The sequence below is a fragment of the Apodemus sylvaticus genome, chromosome 9 (assembly GCF_947179515.1).
Source record: "Apodemus sylvaticus chromosome 9, mApoSyl1.1, whole genome shotgun sequence".
In the NCBI taxonomy this organism is placed as follows: domain Eukaryota; kingdom Metazoa; phylum Chordata; class Mammalia; order Rodentia; family Muridae; genus Apodemus; species Apodemus sylvaticus.
In genome coordinates this window covers 64,491,075-64,511,194 of record NC_067480.1, presented here as the reverse complement: position 1 = coordinate 64,511,194, position 20,120 = coordinate 64,491,075, and the positions used below count along the sequence as shown (strand labels likewise).

At 37.5% G+C, this 20,120-nt stretch overlaps 1 protein-coding gene across 1 annotated transcript in view; it reads right to left on the bottom strand.

The window, feature by feature from the left end:
• Window positions 1-20,120, bottom strand: part of Tmeff2 (transmembrane protein with EGF like and two follistatin like domains 2) — a 284,490-nt gene that overhangs the window by 29,849 nt on the left and 234,521 nt on the right. Inside the window, exon 7 of the mRNA XM_052192909.1 lies at window positions 20,018-20,077. Within this exon, the coding sequence (XP_052048869.1) occupies window positions 20,018-20,077 (60 nt within the window). The remainder of the gene's footprint in view (window positions 1-20,017; window positions 20,078-20,120) is intronic.

The window sequence follows — 20,120 nt, the reverse complement described above, 5'->3', positions numbered from 1 at the left end:
ATATAGAAATTGGCTAATGCTATACAAAGTCTCCATTCCCTGGAATGCAGAGAGCATCTTATTTATATGTAGATGTAGCTATATGACATTTTTCAAATGCCAGACATTTGCATATGAAGGTCTCTTTCTTCCCCTTCCAGTAAACAGTCTTTCCTATTACTTCCAAAGCAATGTTTGGAATTAAACTCCCTATAAAAGTTTGTCCTTAAAGTGTTTTTAAATGTCCAGTGGAGATGAGAAATTAAACTCCCAAACTGGAATCCATTAGTTTTTTTTTCTTTTTTGAGGAGTAAAATAATGTATCTATAATTTATGACACACACACCTATATACCTTCTGCTTGTGTAGCTTTGCACAAAAAGCTTTTGAAATTTTATTAATACAGGTAAAATTTCTTAAGAGGAAAACAAGAGGATGTGACTTTTATATGCGGACTTCTCTAAAAAACACACTCAGTTCTGCTTCTAGAGCAATGACCTCTGGTCTTCATGGAATAGTTGTAGGGTGCTGACCATGCATCAGGCATTTTTCTAGGTGCCAATCAGGCATTTTTCTAGGTGCCGCATTTATAATAGGGAACAGGGTGGTTTTCCGGTCCTCATGGAGTTTCAATGATAACTAAAGAAGACAAGGAATAAATGGTGAACCACAAACGCACAAAATTCTGTTCTCATTAAAGAGAATGGGAGAAATAAAGCATGCATGCCATTTGCAGAATGTCTGGAATGCAGACCTGGGCGACTGAGGAATCTCAAGAGGCTCACTGCAACAGTGTGTGTGTGTGTGTGTGTGTGTGTGTACTGCAACAGTGTGAAGAGAAAGAGGGGAGAACGTTCTTTATACACAGAGAACAGCTAGGGCAGATAGTGAACTATATATGTAATTGTACAGAAAAGTAAGCTTTAGAACAAAAGGGATATTTTTAGGCATAACACTTAAAATGAAATGAGCACTTTTTTTTTATTCTAGAGACAAAAACATGAAACAGGACACAGGGGAGAAGGCAGTGACAGGAGCTTCTGAGGACCCCACCTCTATCAGCTTCCTGGACTCATCTTTACCACCCAGGTTATTTATCTGGGGCCAGATCTTTATTTATTTGCTTTGTCTTCTCTCAATCCTTCAGCCTCAGCCTATCCTGGAGGGTCACCACATCATCATTTTCCGTTCCTCTCCTTGCAGACCCTCAGGTCCATCTCTGTGTTGATGCATCCAAAGGGACACGTCAGACATGATTCATGATTTTGACCACATACAGGCATTCATATCTAGACAGCAAATCTGGTAAACATATACATACTAAGTCCACCTAAAATTTATTTTCTTCTCTGTCATCAACAACGCATCCCATCTTATTTATTCAACTTGGCTTCCCTCATCTGCTTTGCCTTGTGTTCTTTTCTTACCTATACCAGGTTGGTTTTCCTTTTTTTTTTAAGTATGACATTATTTAATAAGAGCTCAAATTATAGCTTCCTAGCAAAAAATACGTTTTCACATTTATTGCAATTAGGGAAGGAACTTGGCTGACCTATAAACCACCATTTCCACTTAGCTTTATTTCGCCGTATCTTCTCCAGGCCATGTCACAGAGGCATCAAACCCTGTGCCTGTCCTGGAATCCTCTAGCTCATCAAAGCTTCCTTATCGTTCAAGCCCTGTCTGCCACCTTCACAATGCTCTTTTCTCTTCTCTGCCAGGTAAAACTGGTACTGACTAAACCCAAACCCAACACCAAAACAAAACAAAAAGCAACACAAGTTTTTGGTCCTTCTGACTGCCAGTTGTGCAGCTCCACAGGTCTCCTCAGTTCTGCTCCATCAGTCTGAGCTGCACATTCTCATTTCTAAGACACTTTTGTGGATTGTGTACTCTCAAGGTAGATTCAGAAGGGGAAAGAGGCATGATGTCTAAATGCAGAGTAAATAGGAACTCCTGTTATTCTATTTCTTTAATGATTTATTTTTTTATATGTCAGAGAAATCATCTGCATAATTGTGATTTAGTATGAGTATTATTAGTGCTGTATGAGATTCTGAATTTGAGGGTAACAAGAAGCTGAGGTGTCTGTTCCTGGACATTCTTATTTTTATAAAGCCAAAACAAATATTTTCAGTCTTAATGATAAACTGGCCAGTCCTCATAAGACCCTCACTAATGAGGGTCCGGAGGTGTAGCTAAATTGTAGACACATATAGGCCTAGGTTCCATTGCTAGAACTCATTTAAAACCTTCTCTAATGTTCTCATTAACACAAATAGCTAACAAAGTTGCAATTTCTTTAGGTCATTTATCTTCCTTATGAGCAGATTTTGTAGTTCTTGGGTCCTGTTGTTGTATCTGTTGCTTCATAGTCCTCGACATCAACAGTTACAACATAGGCAGCTTACTTCATGGGAGTCACAGTTAAACTCACTTCACTTGGTAGTGGCTGAAAACAGCAAGGACTCTTCCAGGCCTGGGGCTTATTATCACTTTGGTGAGTTCAGGCTAGCAACAGGGCTGTTCTGATTATTTTCATGATTGCACATCTCAGAGAAGGTCACAATTATTAAGGATAGAACATTTCATTCCGTGGCTTTATATGTGCCTTGAATTTGCATAACAATAGGAAGATGGAAACAAATATTGGAGCTCTTTTGACATCTATACTTTGCAGATAAAAAAAGCCCCTAAGACTCATGGAGCTAAACAACCAGGGCAAGAGCCACCACAGTCCCCCTGCGCATCACTGCAGGGCAACGGCTCGAAGTTCTGGAATTTCCCCACCATTTCACCTGGTGAAATGCCTTCACTGCTCCGAGATCATCGGAATGTATTTGCTAAGCTGTTTTAGGAGCTGTGGCTGTTGTGCTGAGTGACAGTTGAGATAAACCATCATGAGCTCTTGGTGTGGCATTGGAATTTTTATCAGCCTTTGTACTTACAATTTTAACTAGTGCCTAGTATGTTTCTAGGTATTCAGAACTGGCAGTTTTTTATCAGAACAGTAATCTTTGACTTCCTAATTTCTGAAGGTTTGTTTCATTTGTAAGCTGTGATTTAACCTCCTGGAATCATGCTGTGAGCTTTATAATAAAATTCATTAAAAATACAATTCATTGAATAAGAAATCAGACAGAAGTAGAAATTTTGGAAGGCCACAGGAACCTTGAATGTCTGCATTTTTTTCTAAGTATGAGCCATAGTAATTTCTTGGGGAAACTCTGGCTGCTGTCTCACCTGCTTCTGACAATTTCGAAACATCTTCTGCTCTCATGCTCTGAAAACCACAATGCAAAGGGGAGATGGCCAGTAACGGTCACTGGTAGGTCTGCATAACATGACAAATTGGATGAACTGACAGGTAGGTGATGAATAATGTTAACGTGACCCTAAAAATAGTGAAGCAATGTTTGCACATTGACACTTCTCTAAAGGCAGACGGATATGCATGACCTGAGCTCTTAGACAGGTGTCAGGGATATTGATGGGTGGTGCGAGGATGATCATTTTCTTGGCAGTGTTGCAGCAGACAGTCTGCATGATTAATGATGCATCTTAGTCTTTTATGTTTTCCACCTAGGGCAAAAAGGAATGTGAACCTTTGTCATTCCCTGGAATGTAAGAATCCTGCCTGAAGGGTAAGACAGGAGAATGTTATATATCTAAAAGTACCATGCTTGTTTGCTAGGTTGAAAAACAGATGTAAAAAATACTCATGAGCTCGACACATAAAACAGCTGTGCCTAGTGCCTGATCTGATCTCGCTTCTTCCTGAAGGGCTCCACCCAGGGCACAAGAGCTTGCACCGCCTGCAGAATGGAGTGCGGTGTGCTTGGGCTCTGACAAGCACAAGAGTACACTGTGTCTTTGGGATGCATCTGCACACATGCACACTTTGAATGAATATTAAGAACTACTCAAAGGAAACAGAACAAGGACTAAGGCAGGAAGCAAGAGGTGAGATCATCTGCCTAATGTTTATATTCATTTCAGGTTCTCAGAGACAATTTTCTGATTCAAATCAATTCAATATTGTTTCTAAATGCTGAATCTAGTGAGAAAGAGCTTTTCTTTCCTAAGAATAATACTGTTTGCTCAGGTTTTTAAAATGTCACATGCAGCAGTGAACGAACTATGCTATTTCAGAGCTCAAAATTAAATCCAAAGTCTAATAATAGTCTCTGGATGTATTCTGCTAAACCCTAGGTAGCCAGCCCATTTACTGAAAATAGTATGGTAGGCAATGGTAACATAGGCTATGGAAATAAGCTACCAATGTGTGTTTTCTTTTCTTTTTCTTTATGTTTTCTTTTAAACAAACACAGGTTTAATTGGAAGTCAATTGCCCATGGACAATATTTAAAATGAGAAAGTATATTCATTTTGTAATCAAAGATTAGGATATCAAGAAAACTCAATCTCTCTAAAGCCATTTAAAAATAGGATAAAATCTCAATTATATTCTGGGAAAGAGGTAGAAAGTAATTTTGTGAACACTAGTGACTAGGCTGATTATTATTTTTTATTTATGAATAATCGTGGATTCAATAGGAATGGCTCCCATCCTGGTCACTAGTTGGTGGAACTGGTTGGGAAGCATTAAGAGGTGTGGCTTTGTTGGAGAAGGTATGTTGCTGGACGCAGACTTTGAGGTTTCCAAAGCCCATACTGGTCACAGTTAACTTCTCTCTATCTTGTGGTAAGTTATATCTTAAGATGCGAGCGCTCAGCTACCATTCCACCACCATGCTCCCCACCAGGATGGTCATAGACTCACCCTCCGAAACTGTAAGCTCATAATAAACTCTTCTATGAATGGCTTTGGTTATGGTGTCTTATCACAGTAACAGAAAAGCAACAAAGACACTAAGAGAAAGGAACAGACTTTGAACTTAAAATTTCTCTTTGAAAATGCCAGAAAGGCTTATGTATTTCTCTTAATTGTAAAAATCTTTCAATAAAATCCTGTATCTTGAATTGTGGGAGTGAAGAGTTCTGTCTTATCTGGAATATGCTCTTAACATCTTTAGTTTTAGAACTTGATTTGGCATGTGATTACACTAAGATTCTCTAATCATTGTTTTCTCATTGCCTAGCAATATTGCTTTCAGCTAGTATACTTTTATTCAACTTGTGAAACATTCCATGCGTGTTGACAAAGTAGTGGCTTTCATCTCTGTCACAATACAAACATTTTGCCATAAACAACTCTCACTGCTCTGGAAGATGAAGTCTGAATGAAACTAAAGCCAATGGATGGGAAGCAGAATTACCCAGAGCATAAACTCAGAATTGATACACAATCAAGAGATGTTGATGATTAACAGATTTGCCATCTAATTTTTTATATTATCCAATTAATATTCTGATACACTGAAATGGCAATCTCTAACTAAAAAATCTTCAATAGAAATATTGTTAGAACTAGATCAAATTTTACTACACAACTTAGAGAATTCCTTCTCTCTAGAAATTAATCCAAATTCTGGAGCCACTGTAAGATCAGCAGTATGCACATCCAAATGTGTCAATAATCCCTGCAGAGAAGCTCTCCTTATAAAAATGGGCAGGAAATACATGATCCTCATTTCCAAAATTCTTCAAGGGCTTTCCTATATTATGGGGTATTTTTTTAAAAAGTAGGTTTCAAATATAGGTCTTTTGAAAACTAGTGTTGCGTGCTATGCATAAGAAAACTGTTTCAGCAGATACCAGCCAGTTACATAGAGGCTTAACATTCGCAGGCTGGCCTTGAACTCATCCTCCTGCCTCCACCTCCTGCAGCAAATCCTACCAGCATGTGCTACCACAACCAGCAGGATATAGATTTTATTGTTTACCTGCCCATGTCAGAAAGATTTCCTTTAATATTCCCTTAAATTACTTGAATGTTTTTGAGAAAGAGTCTTATAGAACCTAGGCTAGCTCCAAATTCTCCCTGTACCTATGGATAACTTTGAACTTTGGATTTTCCCTCCCTACTTTCTATTGCACTGGGTGTTGAATCCAGGACTTCATGCAAGCTAAGTTTAATTTTAGTTTAATTGTCACTCTGCATAATCTAGAGTTACCTGGGAGATGGGCCACAGGGAATGCCTGTGGAGGGTTTTATGGTTTGAGTGTTATTGGGAGACCCATCCTAATTGTGAAGGAGACCTTGCCCTGGGGATGGGGCGGGGTGGTGGTGGTGGTGGATCCTGTCCCATAAAGTGGAGAAGGAAAACTGAGCAGTAGGAAAAACAGCAAACTCTGCTGAGTGAATACCAGTCAGCTTCAGGCTCCTGCCGTCTTGATGTCATCATGAAAGGCTGTTTGAACTGTGACCTAAATTCTTTCTCCCTTATGTTGCTTTGGTCAGAGTACCTTCTCTTAGGAACAGGAAGGGAAACAGGCAAGTAATTTAATGGTACAGCTACATGCCCAAGTCCATTGATGGTTTTTGCACTGTACAAAACTCTTAACGGGAACTAAACTGAGACAAAACCCAAAGGATGGTGTGAATATTTCAAAACACAAATTTTATCAGGCAACTTATTTACCGCCTCTACCTTCTTAGAGATTTTTCTCCAGTAGCAAGAACAATGTAGTGCACGGTGAAGAGCAGGTAGAGGTATATTCTTTGATGGAAAATAACATTACTGAGAAAGTTAGTTATTTGTTGCTATGCTAAAGTAATTACTGTAGCAGAGACTGGCTCGTTTATCATTTCCTGTTGTCTTTGCTATTTTTTCAAGTTGTCTTTGTAAACAAATACCCTCATTGTCCTTGCTGCAAAACCAATAACTTTATTTCACTAGGTAAAACTCAGCAGGGTTTGTTCCCAGAGACAGAGCCTCATCCGTCTCTGGGAACCACCTAACAGAATTGCACATTTGTATCCTTCCTTGGAAGAGTTGGCACAGGGTAGTTGAGCAGTAATCAGCCAAGTTAGAGGCATAGTTTTAAGGTCCCGTCTTTTCTACCACAGGAGTTTTCATGAAAGTTTGTGTTCTAACACAGTCGGATATTCTGTTCCGTGAACATCACAACAACTTCAATTTTTAAAGGATTTCTGTTGAATGCTTCATAGCATTCAGCTAGCAGTATTTAAATCTATTTCTGTGAACCAACTGTTACGAAAACTTATAATGAGAAGAGGCCTAGATAATAAAAGGAAGCTTTGAAAGGGCGGCTACTGCCTCCTCAAAGAACATCATTAAAAAAAAAAATCTTTAAAAAAGGCAATGTTTGGTTCAGTGATTTAGTCTGAGTTTGTATAAAACATCTAATGTGAGCAGAAATATGTCAGAGCTTTGAACAAGAGCAAAACAGAGCCCCAAGTTATGAGAACCCTAACTGAATAGATAAGAGATCCAATTAGTTAGACGAGGCTCCCAGTAGTATAAATAGTACAAGGTTCCCCAAAAGTATAATTTCCCTCTTAGGAGATGAGGCTTTTTCATTCTCCTAAGTTTGAGAAGAGACAGATCCCCATTTTCCTTATGGAACTTTAACAATTCTAGTATTACTCCACTCTTATTTTAAAAACAAATATATGTATTTGAAACAGAGAGATGAAAAGAACCTTGATAGGCCAATGGTCCTTGCTGGACCTGAGAAACAGAATTGGGTTAGTCAATATCACCTGATTTCTAGGCATGATTCTCATAGTTTTTAGCTGCAAAAGGCAGTTTTAAGCCTTAGGACAATTGGTGTTTTGAAATGAAGTCAATAGTTTATATCCTGCTATGCCAACCTCTTTCCCCTATAAAATTTGCTCAGTAAGTCATTTGCACTAAAATTCAAATGAAATTAAAAAATAAATATAATTATCCACATCATTGGAGAATAGTCTCTGGGAGAGTCCAAAAACAACAGACAGTGCATATAATTTGTAGGTTTTTTTTTTTTTTTGGAATGAATTGAGTGAGTCTATTTCACTGGTGCATTTACTGATGATGATGATGGTTCTAGTCCTGATTGTAATGAAGATAATAGTTTCCTAAGACAATATTACAATTAGCTTTTTCCTGAGCATTTATCAATTCATGGAGGAGGGAAGGAGCTGAGAAGCACTTAATGTTATAGAAAACACAGTTTCAATATCAGAATATAATTCTTTTATTTCACATTCATGGGTAAGAATTAATGGTTTTCTAACATTGTTTATGGGATGCCTTGATAACTATTGATGGTTCTTTCTATAGAAGATAAGTGACAGCTTATTTTAAGTGCTTTGTTATTAAGTTTCTGTACCCTGCCTGTTGGTTGTCCTCATGTTCCACAGATATAGTTCATTAAAAGAAGTAACCAATACCAAGCAAACATGTGCAATAGTGTGGAATGTGTAAGGGGACAGAGGTGTGGGGACATGAGAGGAATTTTTCTAAAGGTTATTTCAGTTCATTTGGATTTTCTTGGGCTCTTTAGTTAAACCTGGATTGAACCCAGTGGTACAAGACTGTAGAATAGATTCAGGGCACAGGGCCGACCAAGCTGCGGAAGCACTTGCGGCTGGTTTAAGCTAATTGTGTGATCTTTCTGGAATATTTCATTTCTGGAGAAAAAAATGGAGATTGTTATCAGTCTTCACTTAACTGGAATGTTCCTAACATACGACACCCAGCTTTGGACTTCTGAAAATGTAATTTTAAAGAAAAGTATAACTGTAGGGGATTTTTTAATAAGTTGCCTATGAAATGTTGTCTAGAAATGCTTTGTAACTCTACCATATACTTTTCTTTCTTTTTTTATTCAATATATTTTTTATTTACATTTCAAATGATTTCCATTTTTCTGGCCCCCCACTCCCCAAAAGTCCCATAAGCCCCCTTCTCTCCCCCTGTTCTCCCACCCACCCCTTCCCACTTCCCTGTTCTGGTTTTGCCTTATACTGCTACACTGAGTCTTTCCAGAACAAGGGGACACTCCTCCGTTCTTCTTGTACCTCATTTGATGTGTGGATTATGTTTTGGGTATTCCAGGTTTTTAGGCTAATATCCACTTATTAGTGAGTGCATACCATGATTGATCTTTTGAGACTGGATTACCTCACTTAGTATGATGTTCTCCGTCTCCATCCATTTGCCTAAGAATTTCATGAATTCATTGTTTCTAATGGCTGAATAGTACTCCATTGTGCATATATACCACATTTTTTGCATCCATTCTTCTGTTGAGGGATACCTGGGTTCTTTCCAGCTTCTGGCTATTATAAATAGGGCTGCTATGAACACAGTGGAGCATGTATCCTTATTACATGCTGGGGAACCCTCTGGGTATATGCCCAGGAGTGGTATAGCAGGATCTTCCGGAAGTGAGGTGTCCATTTTTCTGAGGAACCGCCAGACTGATTTCCAGAGTGGTTGTACCAATTTGCAACACCACCAGCAGTGGAGGAGTGTTCCTCTTTCTCCACATCCTCGCCAACACCTGCTGTCTCCTGAATTTTTAATCTTAGCCATTCTGACTGGTATAAGGTGAAATCTCAGTGTTGTTTTGATTTGCATTTCCCTAATGACTAAAGAAGTTGAACATTTTTTAAGATGCTTCTCAGCCATCCAAACTTCTTCAGGTGAAAATTCTTTGTTTAACTCTGTACCCCATTTTTTAATATGTTTATTTGGTTTTCTGGGGTCTAACTTCTTGAGTTCTTGGTATATATTGGATATTAGCCCTCTATCTGATGTAGGGTTGGTGAAGATCTTTCACATATTAATGATGCAGTAACAGCCTTGTGCAGAGTCCCTCATCTCAGTATTTGTGGGATAATATTTGACATGCTTTTCTGTTTTATGTGACTAAGCAGTAGCAAGCTCATGTTCACGGACATGAAGGTTGTATTAACAAAAATGCTAAGGATTGTTTTACAAAACCCCCAAATATTAAACGTTCTTTCTAAACATATTCACTTTACTTTGTTATTAGTCAAAATTCTTGGCTTGTTAGTTTTAAAAATAACAATTTTAATAGTAGGTTTTTATAAAACCTTTGGAGGTCTTGTAATGCAGAAGGACCTGTCCTCAGTACAGCTTGAGGTCTACAGTGAGCAATTCTCTTGGAGACGGTTGAGTGGATGCTTCTAGAGAGCTCCAGGTTTGTTACATGTTTGTCTAGGAGAATAAGTTTCCTCGATGAGGCCTAACAGAAAACCCAGATAAAGAAGTGTCACAGACTGTTCTAGCCTTGGGCATGCTCTATTGACACTGATTTGAAGGCAGACATGCTCCCATTGCCTAGATGATTGTACCACACTCCTTAGCTTTGTGTCTTGAACAGCTACAGACTCAGAGAGTAGCCTCATTTCTATTGGGACTTCCACATAATCCATATAATTAGTTAGCCGAGGGAAGCCCTCTAGGTGATTGCAAATCAGTGTGGAGACATTAAAACTTTCGTAAATGTGAGTTAACTCTTAGAGAGTTCAGGGTTTAGATTTCTGAGTCTGCAAGTGTGAAATCCCAGCCTACCTTTCATAAAGGTAGTCACAATCCTGCCCCAGTTACCTATCTCCAAGAACATCGTGTGCTGGCCTATTGGTTCAGCGTTTCACAAGGCCTATCATTCTGGTCCCAACATCCACTTCCCAGAACTGTGCTATGTTTATTCCGCAGCTCTGCACCTCAGGGCTCAGAGATAGCGTCCTAGACGATGTAGTCCTCCTTACAGATTAAAGGGAATCTCATCATCCCTTTTCCCAATTCAGCGCTGTTCCCCACATTCTCTATGCCTGGAGTTTGACTCCTCTTGATCATATTTGATTTCAAACTAAGTATGTATGTAGTTTGTGTGTGTGTGTGTATGTGTGTGTGTATGTGTGTATATGTGTGCGTGTGTTTTTACATGAACAAGTGGTGGAAACAAGCTATCTCCGTGATACAGTATTTGAAAATGTTGGTTCTATGAGAGACTTACTTTTACATGTATTTCAAAACACCTTGGAGTGATTATATTTGCATATGGTCGAAGCACCAAGCTATGATGAATGCATTTCTAATGCACTGGTTTAGGTGGGCACCCATGTTGGGGGTCTAGCCAACAATCTGATCAGGAAAGATTCAGGGCACTCTCGGCATGTTTTTAAACAGTATGGATTTTATGGGAAACAATTTTCCTTTTTTTTTTTTTCAATTAAACTTTTTCAAGGTATTGGGATGTGTCTATTGTTCCAGGGCCATATACTAAATTCCTACCTGTACTGCTCTTCCTAGCAGGATAAGCAATAGCAGTGGTGGAGGTGCTAAGGGAATTCAGGAGGAGCACAGTGGCATTTTCACTGACAATAGGAGGACATTTGAGTTCAGAGATGTCTTTCTGCTTTGTTGCCAGTGCTAGATAGGGTTGTCTTTTCTTTATGATCATCCTGTTGAAAACATTTATTTTTACTTCAGAATGTGTGCACATGTGCTATTCCTCACATGTGAGCACAGACATCTCTTTGTGAACAATGTTTTACATCAACAGGAATATACTATATACTATGTTCTTGTAATTTTTTTCTTTCATGCATTTCTGTCACGCATTCCATGTGTTTTTTTAATTAATAAATGCACAGGTCTTTTAAATACATACCTTGAATTATAAACAACTAAGTTTTTACAGTCAAATTGACATCGTCATTTTTAATTCTGTCATGTTTATATCATCTTATAAAAGTGTTATAAACATCTAAGTTCATAATGATCATGTGATCATATTGTTATTGAAGTATACAGAAAACAGAAAAAAATGGCTATGTGAAATTTAAATATGTTATTGTACTGACAGTGTAGACATAAGTGATTGAGAAATATTATTTTAATATTTGTTAGTTGAAAAGCTGGCCAAAGGCTTTTGCAATATTTGTTGAATGACTTGAACAGGAATGGTTATGCAAACCTACTGTGCTTAAGTTCATAGACGGTGAATTTGCATTTAAACCTTGTACATAGACCATATTATGAAAAACAAACCATAAAAATAAATTCATTTTCACTTTCAGACTGAAACAAAACACCAAGACCAGCTATCTCATTAGTTTCTGGTTAGCAGCTTATATAATGTCTTTTAATGCAAAATTCACGTGTTTGGAGTTTGGGTAAGATGGAAATATGTTGTTTTCATCATTTGCATTGCACAGACAGAGAAACAGAATCAGAAAAGTCAGAGTCAGCTCAAGTGTAATAACCGAACACAGCACGACCAGTGCACAAACTCAGTTCTCCTTGATTTTGCAGCAAAAACCATCAAAACAGCCGCCCTACATTTATGGAAGAGAAAGGTCGATGGAGAGGTAACACCTTCAGGTGGGAAAACTGATTCAGAAACAGGCATTGCAAACAGGGAATGTGCACATAAATAGTGCACATGAATAGTGCAGAATGCATTTACGAACTGGGGCATAAACACAGTTGCCTAGAGTGTCTCTTAGGACCCAAGGCAACTTTTCAGCCCAAGCCTTCATCCGTATTGCAAATACTACTTCTTTATCTATAGCCATAAGCATAACATAAGATTGCAGGTGACCAGCTACATTATTTTCCAGAGGAAATAACGAAAGCATAGAGCTCAAGAAAGCAGGAACATTATGAGTTAGAGTTCTCAGGCTTTTAGAGACTTGCTGCAGTCTTACTCTAAGTCCCAGAGGGGAACATACTTGAATTGAGACATTCTTTCCCCCCCTCAGAAATCTTGACATGTAACTTCATTTCCCAGGCTTAAATATTCCAGGATAGTATAGTGGCAAACGTTTTTATTTGTTTCAATGCTGATACCAATATTTGTGCTACAAGCTGCTGCCTATATTTTATGCTATTTATTTTCTATAGATCTGGTTATTGGCCCAGATATAACATGTTTTCCAGCAAAATGTTCCTTGTGTTCGTGAACAAATGGAAAAATGTTTTCATTTTAAATGTAGATTTTTTTTGCCACATGACTGAATTAATTCATATTACAAATATGATTTGAAACCACTTGGTAATTCTGTCGTTAGACCTGGAGTAGAGGAGCCATGGAGGCAAATATTTAACAAATCAAGTAACTGCCCCATTTGCACAGGTAGGTGAACAAAATTAAAACACTGTGGCCAGTTCCAGGCCGGCCATTTATAACTTTTGAGCCTCCTGGGTATTACTCCTAGCATATGTAACCTTGTTTTATGGGCTGACATTAAAAAAAAAAATAGGGTAATGTGAATGAATCTTTGTAAACTCCAAATTATTGCAGAGAAGCTGGGAATTTTTTTTAATTAATGGGAGATTTATTGGTAGCATTACTTAGGATTCTTTGCTGTGCAAAGAAACAGGAAACAGTAGAAGGGTTGTGTGTGCCTGTGAGTGTGTATGTGTTTGTGCACAGGTGCATATCCATTTGTGCATATGTATGTACATTTATGTGTGCATACCTATTAATGTGTACAGGCATGTGGAGACTGAAGGACAACCTCTCCTGTGGTTCAGCAGACACTGGCCACCTTGTTTTCTTGAGACAGGGTCTCTTGCTGGGCTCACCAAGTAGGCTAGGCTGATTGCTTGGCCAGTGAGCCTTAGGGATGTAGGGATCCTCCCATCTGTGCTTCTCCAGAGCTGAGATTACTACTGCACGACTCCCTTTTCTACACAGCTTCTGAGAATCAACCACATGCACGTCCTCAAATTCGCAATGTGAACACTTTACTGGCCGTCTTCACTTCAGCTTGTGGGGGAGATTTTAAATTCAAATGAAATAGAACTTAGGGATGGTGAGGGGATATGGACAGATTATAAAGCACTCCAGATGATTTCAAAGCAGCCTCAACAGCACAGCAAACCATTTTTGAATTTGAAACTCTTAAAGGGTTAAGTTCAGGGTGCAGTGTCCATTCCCCAGCTCCAGAGTTTTAGGCAGTGAAACTTTTCTGTGGTCCCTAGCTGCTCACACTTGCTGGCTTCTGCAATTAGCAGTGCTGTCTTGAACCTCAGCTCTGCCATGTCATCTCTTTCACTTAATCTCTTTGAACTTCCATTTCTCGCCTGTCAGGTGCCTCTAATACCTCTTCACATTTCTGTTGTGAAGACCAAAGGAGACAACATGTGTGGAAAGGCTTTGTAAATTGCGATGGCTTCCACAAAGAACAAGTTATTTGGCAATTCACTTAGACTACGTTGATACCCTTTTAGGATGTCAGTTTCTTCTTTGTGTGGAAAATGGGTTGACGGGATACTAATAGGATAGAGAGGATTTGGCTTGTAAGTCTGGATTCTTTCTTCCACATTTCAGACTTGTGCATAATATCTCAATTATTGTTTAAAGAGAAGTACATCTCTAAAAGAAATGTTTCCTAACACATAAGACTTCCCAAAGCAACCAGAGATGGTGAATTGCTACAAAGCAACTCTCAGGGAAATAGGTAGACTCTGCTTAGTACTAGACCCAGAGGACTTGGCGTTTCTGAAGGCACAGAGATCCTGGGACTTTTCTTTCTCATTGACCAACATGAAAGCCAGGGGACTTTCTCCAGCCACATACACACTGTCACTGAGCAATGTCGATCCAACCCAGGTTCTGCCTGTCCTGTTACACAGGTTCACAGGTCTTTATCCTGCACACTCAGGGGGAATACATTAGACTTGCTTTCCTTAGATTCTGTCAGTTTCCTGTGAAATTAATCCCTCCCAATTTTGGAATAATCATGAATGGAACTCATTACTTCAGTCAGTCTCAAACACTGCATCATTGAGATATGCATATCTTACTTTATGTGTGCTAGAATTTTATAAAAAAATTATTCAAAAATCCTCAGCTATAGAGAAAGCTTCTTGGGCTATTTTATAAATATCATGGTTGAAGAGTCTATCCATTTATGTTACCCAGTTATGGTTCATAAAAAGATCCGTGCTAAATATTTCACATATAATTTAGCAAAGTTAACTTTCTCTTTGGTCTCCAAAATTATTTTTATTCATTTTTTTCCAGATAATGAAGACCTAGGTTCTTTTCACAGAAGCCTGAGGCTTCGGTGCTGCTTTCTGTAGAGTCTGGGACAGCACCGCTGCATAGCAGGACTTTCTGGATATTTGTGAAATAAACCGATTCAACCATAATTTCTTTCTTATACTGGCTGCAAGGAAGCTTAGGGCTGAGTGCTTTAACAGTAATAGCCACACTCAGAATGTATTTCTTTCCTCTAACAGTTCTGCTTTTCATGTTTCCTATCTCTGTTTAAAGACCCCTCATTGACCATACCTTAATTATAAAAACACTGCAAATCCTTTTTGGAAACTGGTATAGGATACCACAAAATAAAATACATTTTATTTTTTAGATGACAAAAACTAAAGTAGTTGAAATTTATGGCTTTTTTTTTTGAACATCCAACAAGCTATAAAATTTAAGTACATTTTTCACTGTGTGAAATATGTGACCATGTTTTCCAAGACTTGATGAGACTCTTAGCCAGACAGAAGCCCATCAGAAGACACATATATAGATCCACATTGGACACAGAGAAGCACAGTTTTAAAATTCACTTTCCTTTTAGTGTAAGACTTGGTGAGGATATATATGATACTATATATGTATGTATGTATATATACACACACACATATACTGTACCATCTTATGTGTTCACAAGGGGTTATTAATAATATATGGTAAAGCTAGGAAGTCCTAGCTTCTCAGCTTTGTAATTTAGAAAATCCCTGGGTTCAGACTCTTTCCGTAGTGAAAAGACACACCCAAATCTTAGCTTGTGGAATGGTATCAAGTGGTCTGTTCTGTTTCTATGGCAGGAACTTGTCATTGGGCCTGGAACACAGAGCGGCAAAGCCTCTGATCCAAGACTCAGAAATGCCTCCGGTCTCATTAGAAGAGAGAGGATAGGAAGGTGATCCCAGACAGCCCAAGCAGATAGGAATTCTGCTTGGAATATGATGGAAATTTGTTTTTCAGTGTTATGTTGTAGACTATACTTCTGTGTCTATAAGGATCATAGATTCCTGTCTCTGTAAAAGGAATGTTCTAGCTTCTTGCACATGTTATATTTGTTTCACATAGTATTTATTTATTTATTTATTTATTTATTTTTAAATTAAAATTGTAATCCAGTCTCTATTGGACCTAGCTGAAACCTTTCTTTTAGATGTTATTACAAGGGAGGTTTAATACATTTATTTTAAGATTCAGACTTTCTTTAAAGATGATAGCCACTTTGTAGTTAGAAACAAGTGTTACCACATTTAAAGTAGGCTCAAAAATGAAAGGGGGAAGACACGGTAAAAGTTCCTAAGCTTATAGTACTGATGTCACATCTGGAAAAGTGTGTGAGCTACAATCACTACTTCCTTCCAGTGGGAGCGTCCGTGGACATTTGTTTAACAAGGGAAGTTGCTGTGACATCAAATTAATTGTGAGCACAGGGCAGATTTCTAGGGATGTGAGTCATACAGTTCCTGTTTACCTTCCTTGGAGAGTTTATAACATGTAAAATATAAATCGGGACAATAACATTTTGATTCTTCATTTGATTCTTTTAGATTTTCATGTCTATGTCCCAAACTTGGGAAAATGAAAATCCTACTGAATGCTTGGAAATGTTGAGAAACATGATTACTTCAATATTTTCTAATACAATATATCTCAACAAAACCATGTATAAAAACCATGTGATGCTGAAGTAACTTCAGGGAGGACTTTATAGTATTCAGTCCATGTTTAACTATGAGCTGCAAGTTTCAATTAACATTTTTGCTTCTATATTTTATTTGGAATTTATCAAGCATGCATGTTTTAACAATTTTAGAAATTGTTGCATTTGTTTCTTTATTTTGTGTGCACTTATTGTCTCTGGGTGTGCTTGTACATGCCCAGTATCAGTGTGGAGATAGAAGCTGGAGGGAGACATGCAGGAGCTGGTTTGTTCTGGCATCTGATGGGTTCTGGGGACTAAACACTGATCGTTAGAGTTGGCAGCAAGTGCTTTTCCCTGATCAGTCTGCCTGTTGCCCCTCAAGCATGACAATTTTTATCTTACAAGACTTTCTGTTGTCAAACTAGAGAAATCTGAAGGATGCTGAGTGACCCGATCATTTTCACTGGGAGATGTTCTTTCCTTTCTATGTTCATTAGGGAGATCAAATCAGGATGGGGGTTGATAGTGTTTAAATGCATGAATTTTTCAAAGAAAAGAATGGATGAAAACACTTTAAAATAAAAAAATAAAAAACAAAGTGAACTGAAAATAGTGGTAATGAACATTAGAGGTTAACTGCCTGAAATCAAATCTGAATGAGTTCAGGGTAGACATGCAATCCACTGTTCTCACTGAAGGTGAACTGTGAATGTGAATGGTGACGAGAGGAGCATCATCCTGGCCAGATGGGTGCACACATAGCATTGCACAGGATGACGATGAACCTCCAGGGTTCCTTGTTGGGGAAGAAAATCCTCAAGTAAAGACTTAGCTCTTTTATAAGTCCTGTGGTGGATGGTTCAAGGATAGTCACAGATGAAATGGTTTTGGAGATTATTCCAAATGAATTAGCTTTTATAGGAAACATAAAGTCATTGTAAATGCTTTTAATAGAAGTAGCTTATAATACCATCAAGATAGTTGTTTAAAATAAAATATAATATTCTTATTTGGTTCTATTTAAATCTTAAAGCATAAAATACCACTCTGATATTATATGTCACTATTATATTTTATTACTTTTAATAATTTTCTATCGCTTAACATATAGGTGGAGTACAGTTTTGGGAACACTAGTCCTGCAAAATCTTTTACAAAAATGTGCTATTCTTCAAGTAATTCTGATGCATATTGTATACTATAAGAGTTTTGAGGTATTTAAGAGATTATTATAGTGTTGTGAGTTTAAAAAAGCATTTCTTTGAGAGGTATGATAAAATTTTGAGTTTTGACATTTTTTCAGATCTAATTATGTAGGTGGAGAGAGATGACGGGGGAAGGATATAGCTATGAGTTGATGTAACTATTTTTCTCTAAGATAATTACATGAGGATTCGTGATATTATACTACATGCATTTGTGTGAATTTCACACATTAATAATCCACACATCAAATGAGGTACAAGAAGAATGGAGGAGTTCTTCTGGAACCCTTGTTCTGGAAAGACTCAGTGAAGCAGTATAGGGCAAAACCAGAACAGGGAAGTGGGAAGGGTTGGGTGGGAAAGCAGGGGGAAGGAAGGGAGCTGATGGGACTTTTGGGGAGTGGGGGTCTAGTAAAGGGGAAATCATTTGAAATGTAAATAAAAAATTTATCGAATAAAAAAAAAGAAAAAAAAAGAAATTTTAAAAAGGTAAAATAAAATGGCCATTTATATCCGTGAGAGCTGCACTCATAGACTTAAAATCGTATGTGAAGTACTCGCATCTTCCAGAATGTGTAGAGTTTGTAAAATCATTATTACTTAAGCAACACAATACCACAAATATTTTCATAGACTTTACCTTGTATTATGCATTATAAATTATCTAGATATGATTTAAGACGTAGAAGAAGATGCACAAGGGGAATATATAAACACCATTCCAGTTTAAAAGAGACTATAGTATCCTTAGATTTTGGTGTTTGTGAAGGGTTGGAACCAGTCCCAGAACCCACTCTCTGAGAGATGATTTTACACAAACCATGCATACTTGTAAAGACTGTATAATGGATAGAAGGGAGAAAATCTGGGGAGAAGTTCAATTGTTTATGGGAACACTTTCTAAATGCACTGAATACTAGTTTGTTCATCTTAATAAGCATCTGTTAATATCACCAGTGGTGTTTTGAGAATGGTTATATACACATATAATAGAACCAAAGTTAATATATTGCATAACTGGTAGTTTCGGGCATTTAGAATATGCCAAACTTGTCTAGATGCTGAAAACATTAAGACAAAATATGCAAAAGTTAAATTCCTCTTATATCCACATTATGATACATGCAAGTAATTAAAATATTACCAGGGCTTTGTTCATGTATACACATAATGACAATTATTATTAAGTAAAATAAAGTAATGAAGTCAGAAGAAAAATGGTAGTATGTATTTTGAAGGACAAGAACCAATTGATTTGGTTTGAGTGCTAGTTATAAAGTTGGTTACAAGTGTACAGTAGTAAATGAAAAGTTGTGTCTAAAAACCCCTTGGAGCTGGACTTGGTGGCACATGTCTTTAATCCCAGCACTAATGAGGCAGAGGTAGGTAGATCTCTACAATTTTGAGGCCAGCCTGGTCTACATAGGGTTTTAAAAGAGCCAGGGTTACACAAAGAAACTCTGTCTAAAAACAGTAAAAATGAATGTGTAAATAAATAAATATTCATGTAATACTTTTATAGAACTCAATAATTTTATTTTTATAATTTTACCTTATATTCTCATAAATTATAGTTATCTGAGAGTATGCTAAGTGCATTCCCATCACTTATTTCTAACTGTAGAAGAGTTAAATTAGGTAGCATTTTTATTACTCAAAGTAGGTTCTATAGTTGCTAAATAAGATTTATACTTTCACATAAAGCTTATTATAACTTTGCATGTCTGAGAAGCCACATTCTAGAATCTAAATAAACGAGACATGTTAGTTTCTTTAAAAACTAAATTATGCATGAATTTTAACTGCATCTTCACAGTAGCCTGTGTTAGCTCCTGTAACTCTCTCTCTTTCTTTCTTCTCAGAGATCAGCCAACTTTCCACTGTTGACTTTTATGAAAATTCAAACAAGAACATTTGCATTTATTACAATATACTGCCAAACCTTGCATTAATTTCCATTGATGCCCATTAATTTGATAAATGTTTTGTCATTTGTACCATTTACACTGTCAAAACAAGTTAATTATATCTTACTGACATCTTTGACAATCGCTTTAACTATGGCAAAAAAAAAAAGTGTGCCTTATTTGGTTCAATTAAAAATTCCCTCTTGCCCACTGAAAGCTTGAACTAAGAAGGAAGATCAGTGCTCGCTCAGGGTAGGACAGGCAGGGATAACCAGTGGTTCTCAATGAGCAAACAGTGGTGGACAAGGCTCTCATAAACAGGCTCTCATTCAGTCATAGGAAATTTTACATACCTGCATAATCTGTTCTTGCATAATGCCCATCTTCAGATTTAGTGGTTGTAGTTGTGTTATCTATGTTAAAAATTAACAATAAAACCCAGTTAACCATTTCCTA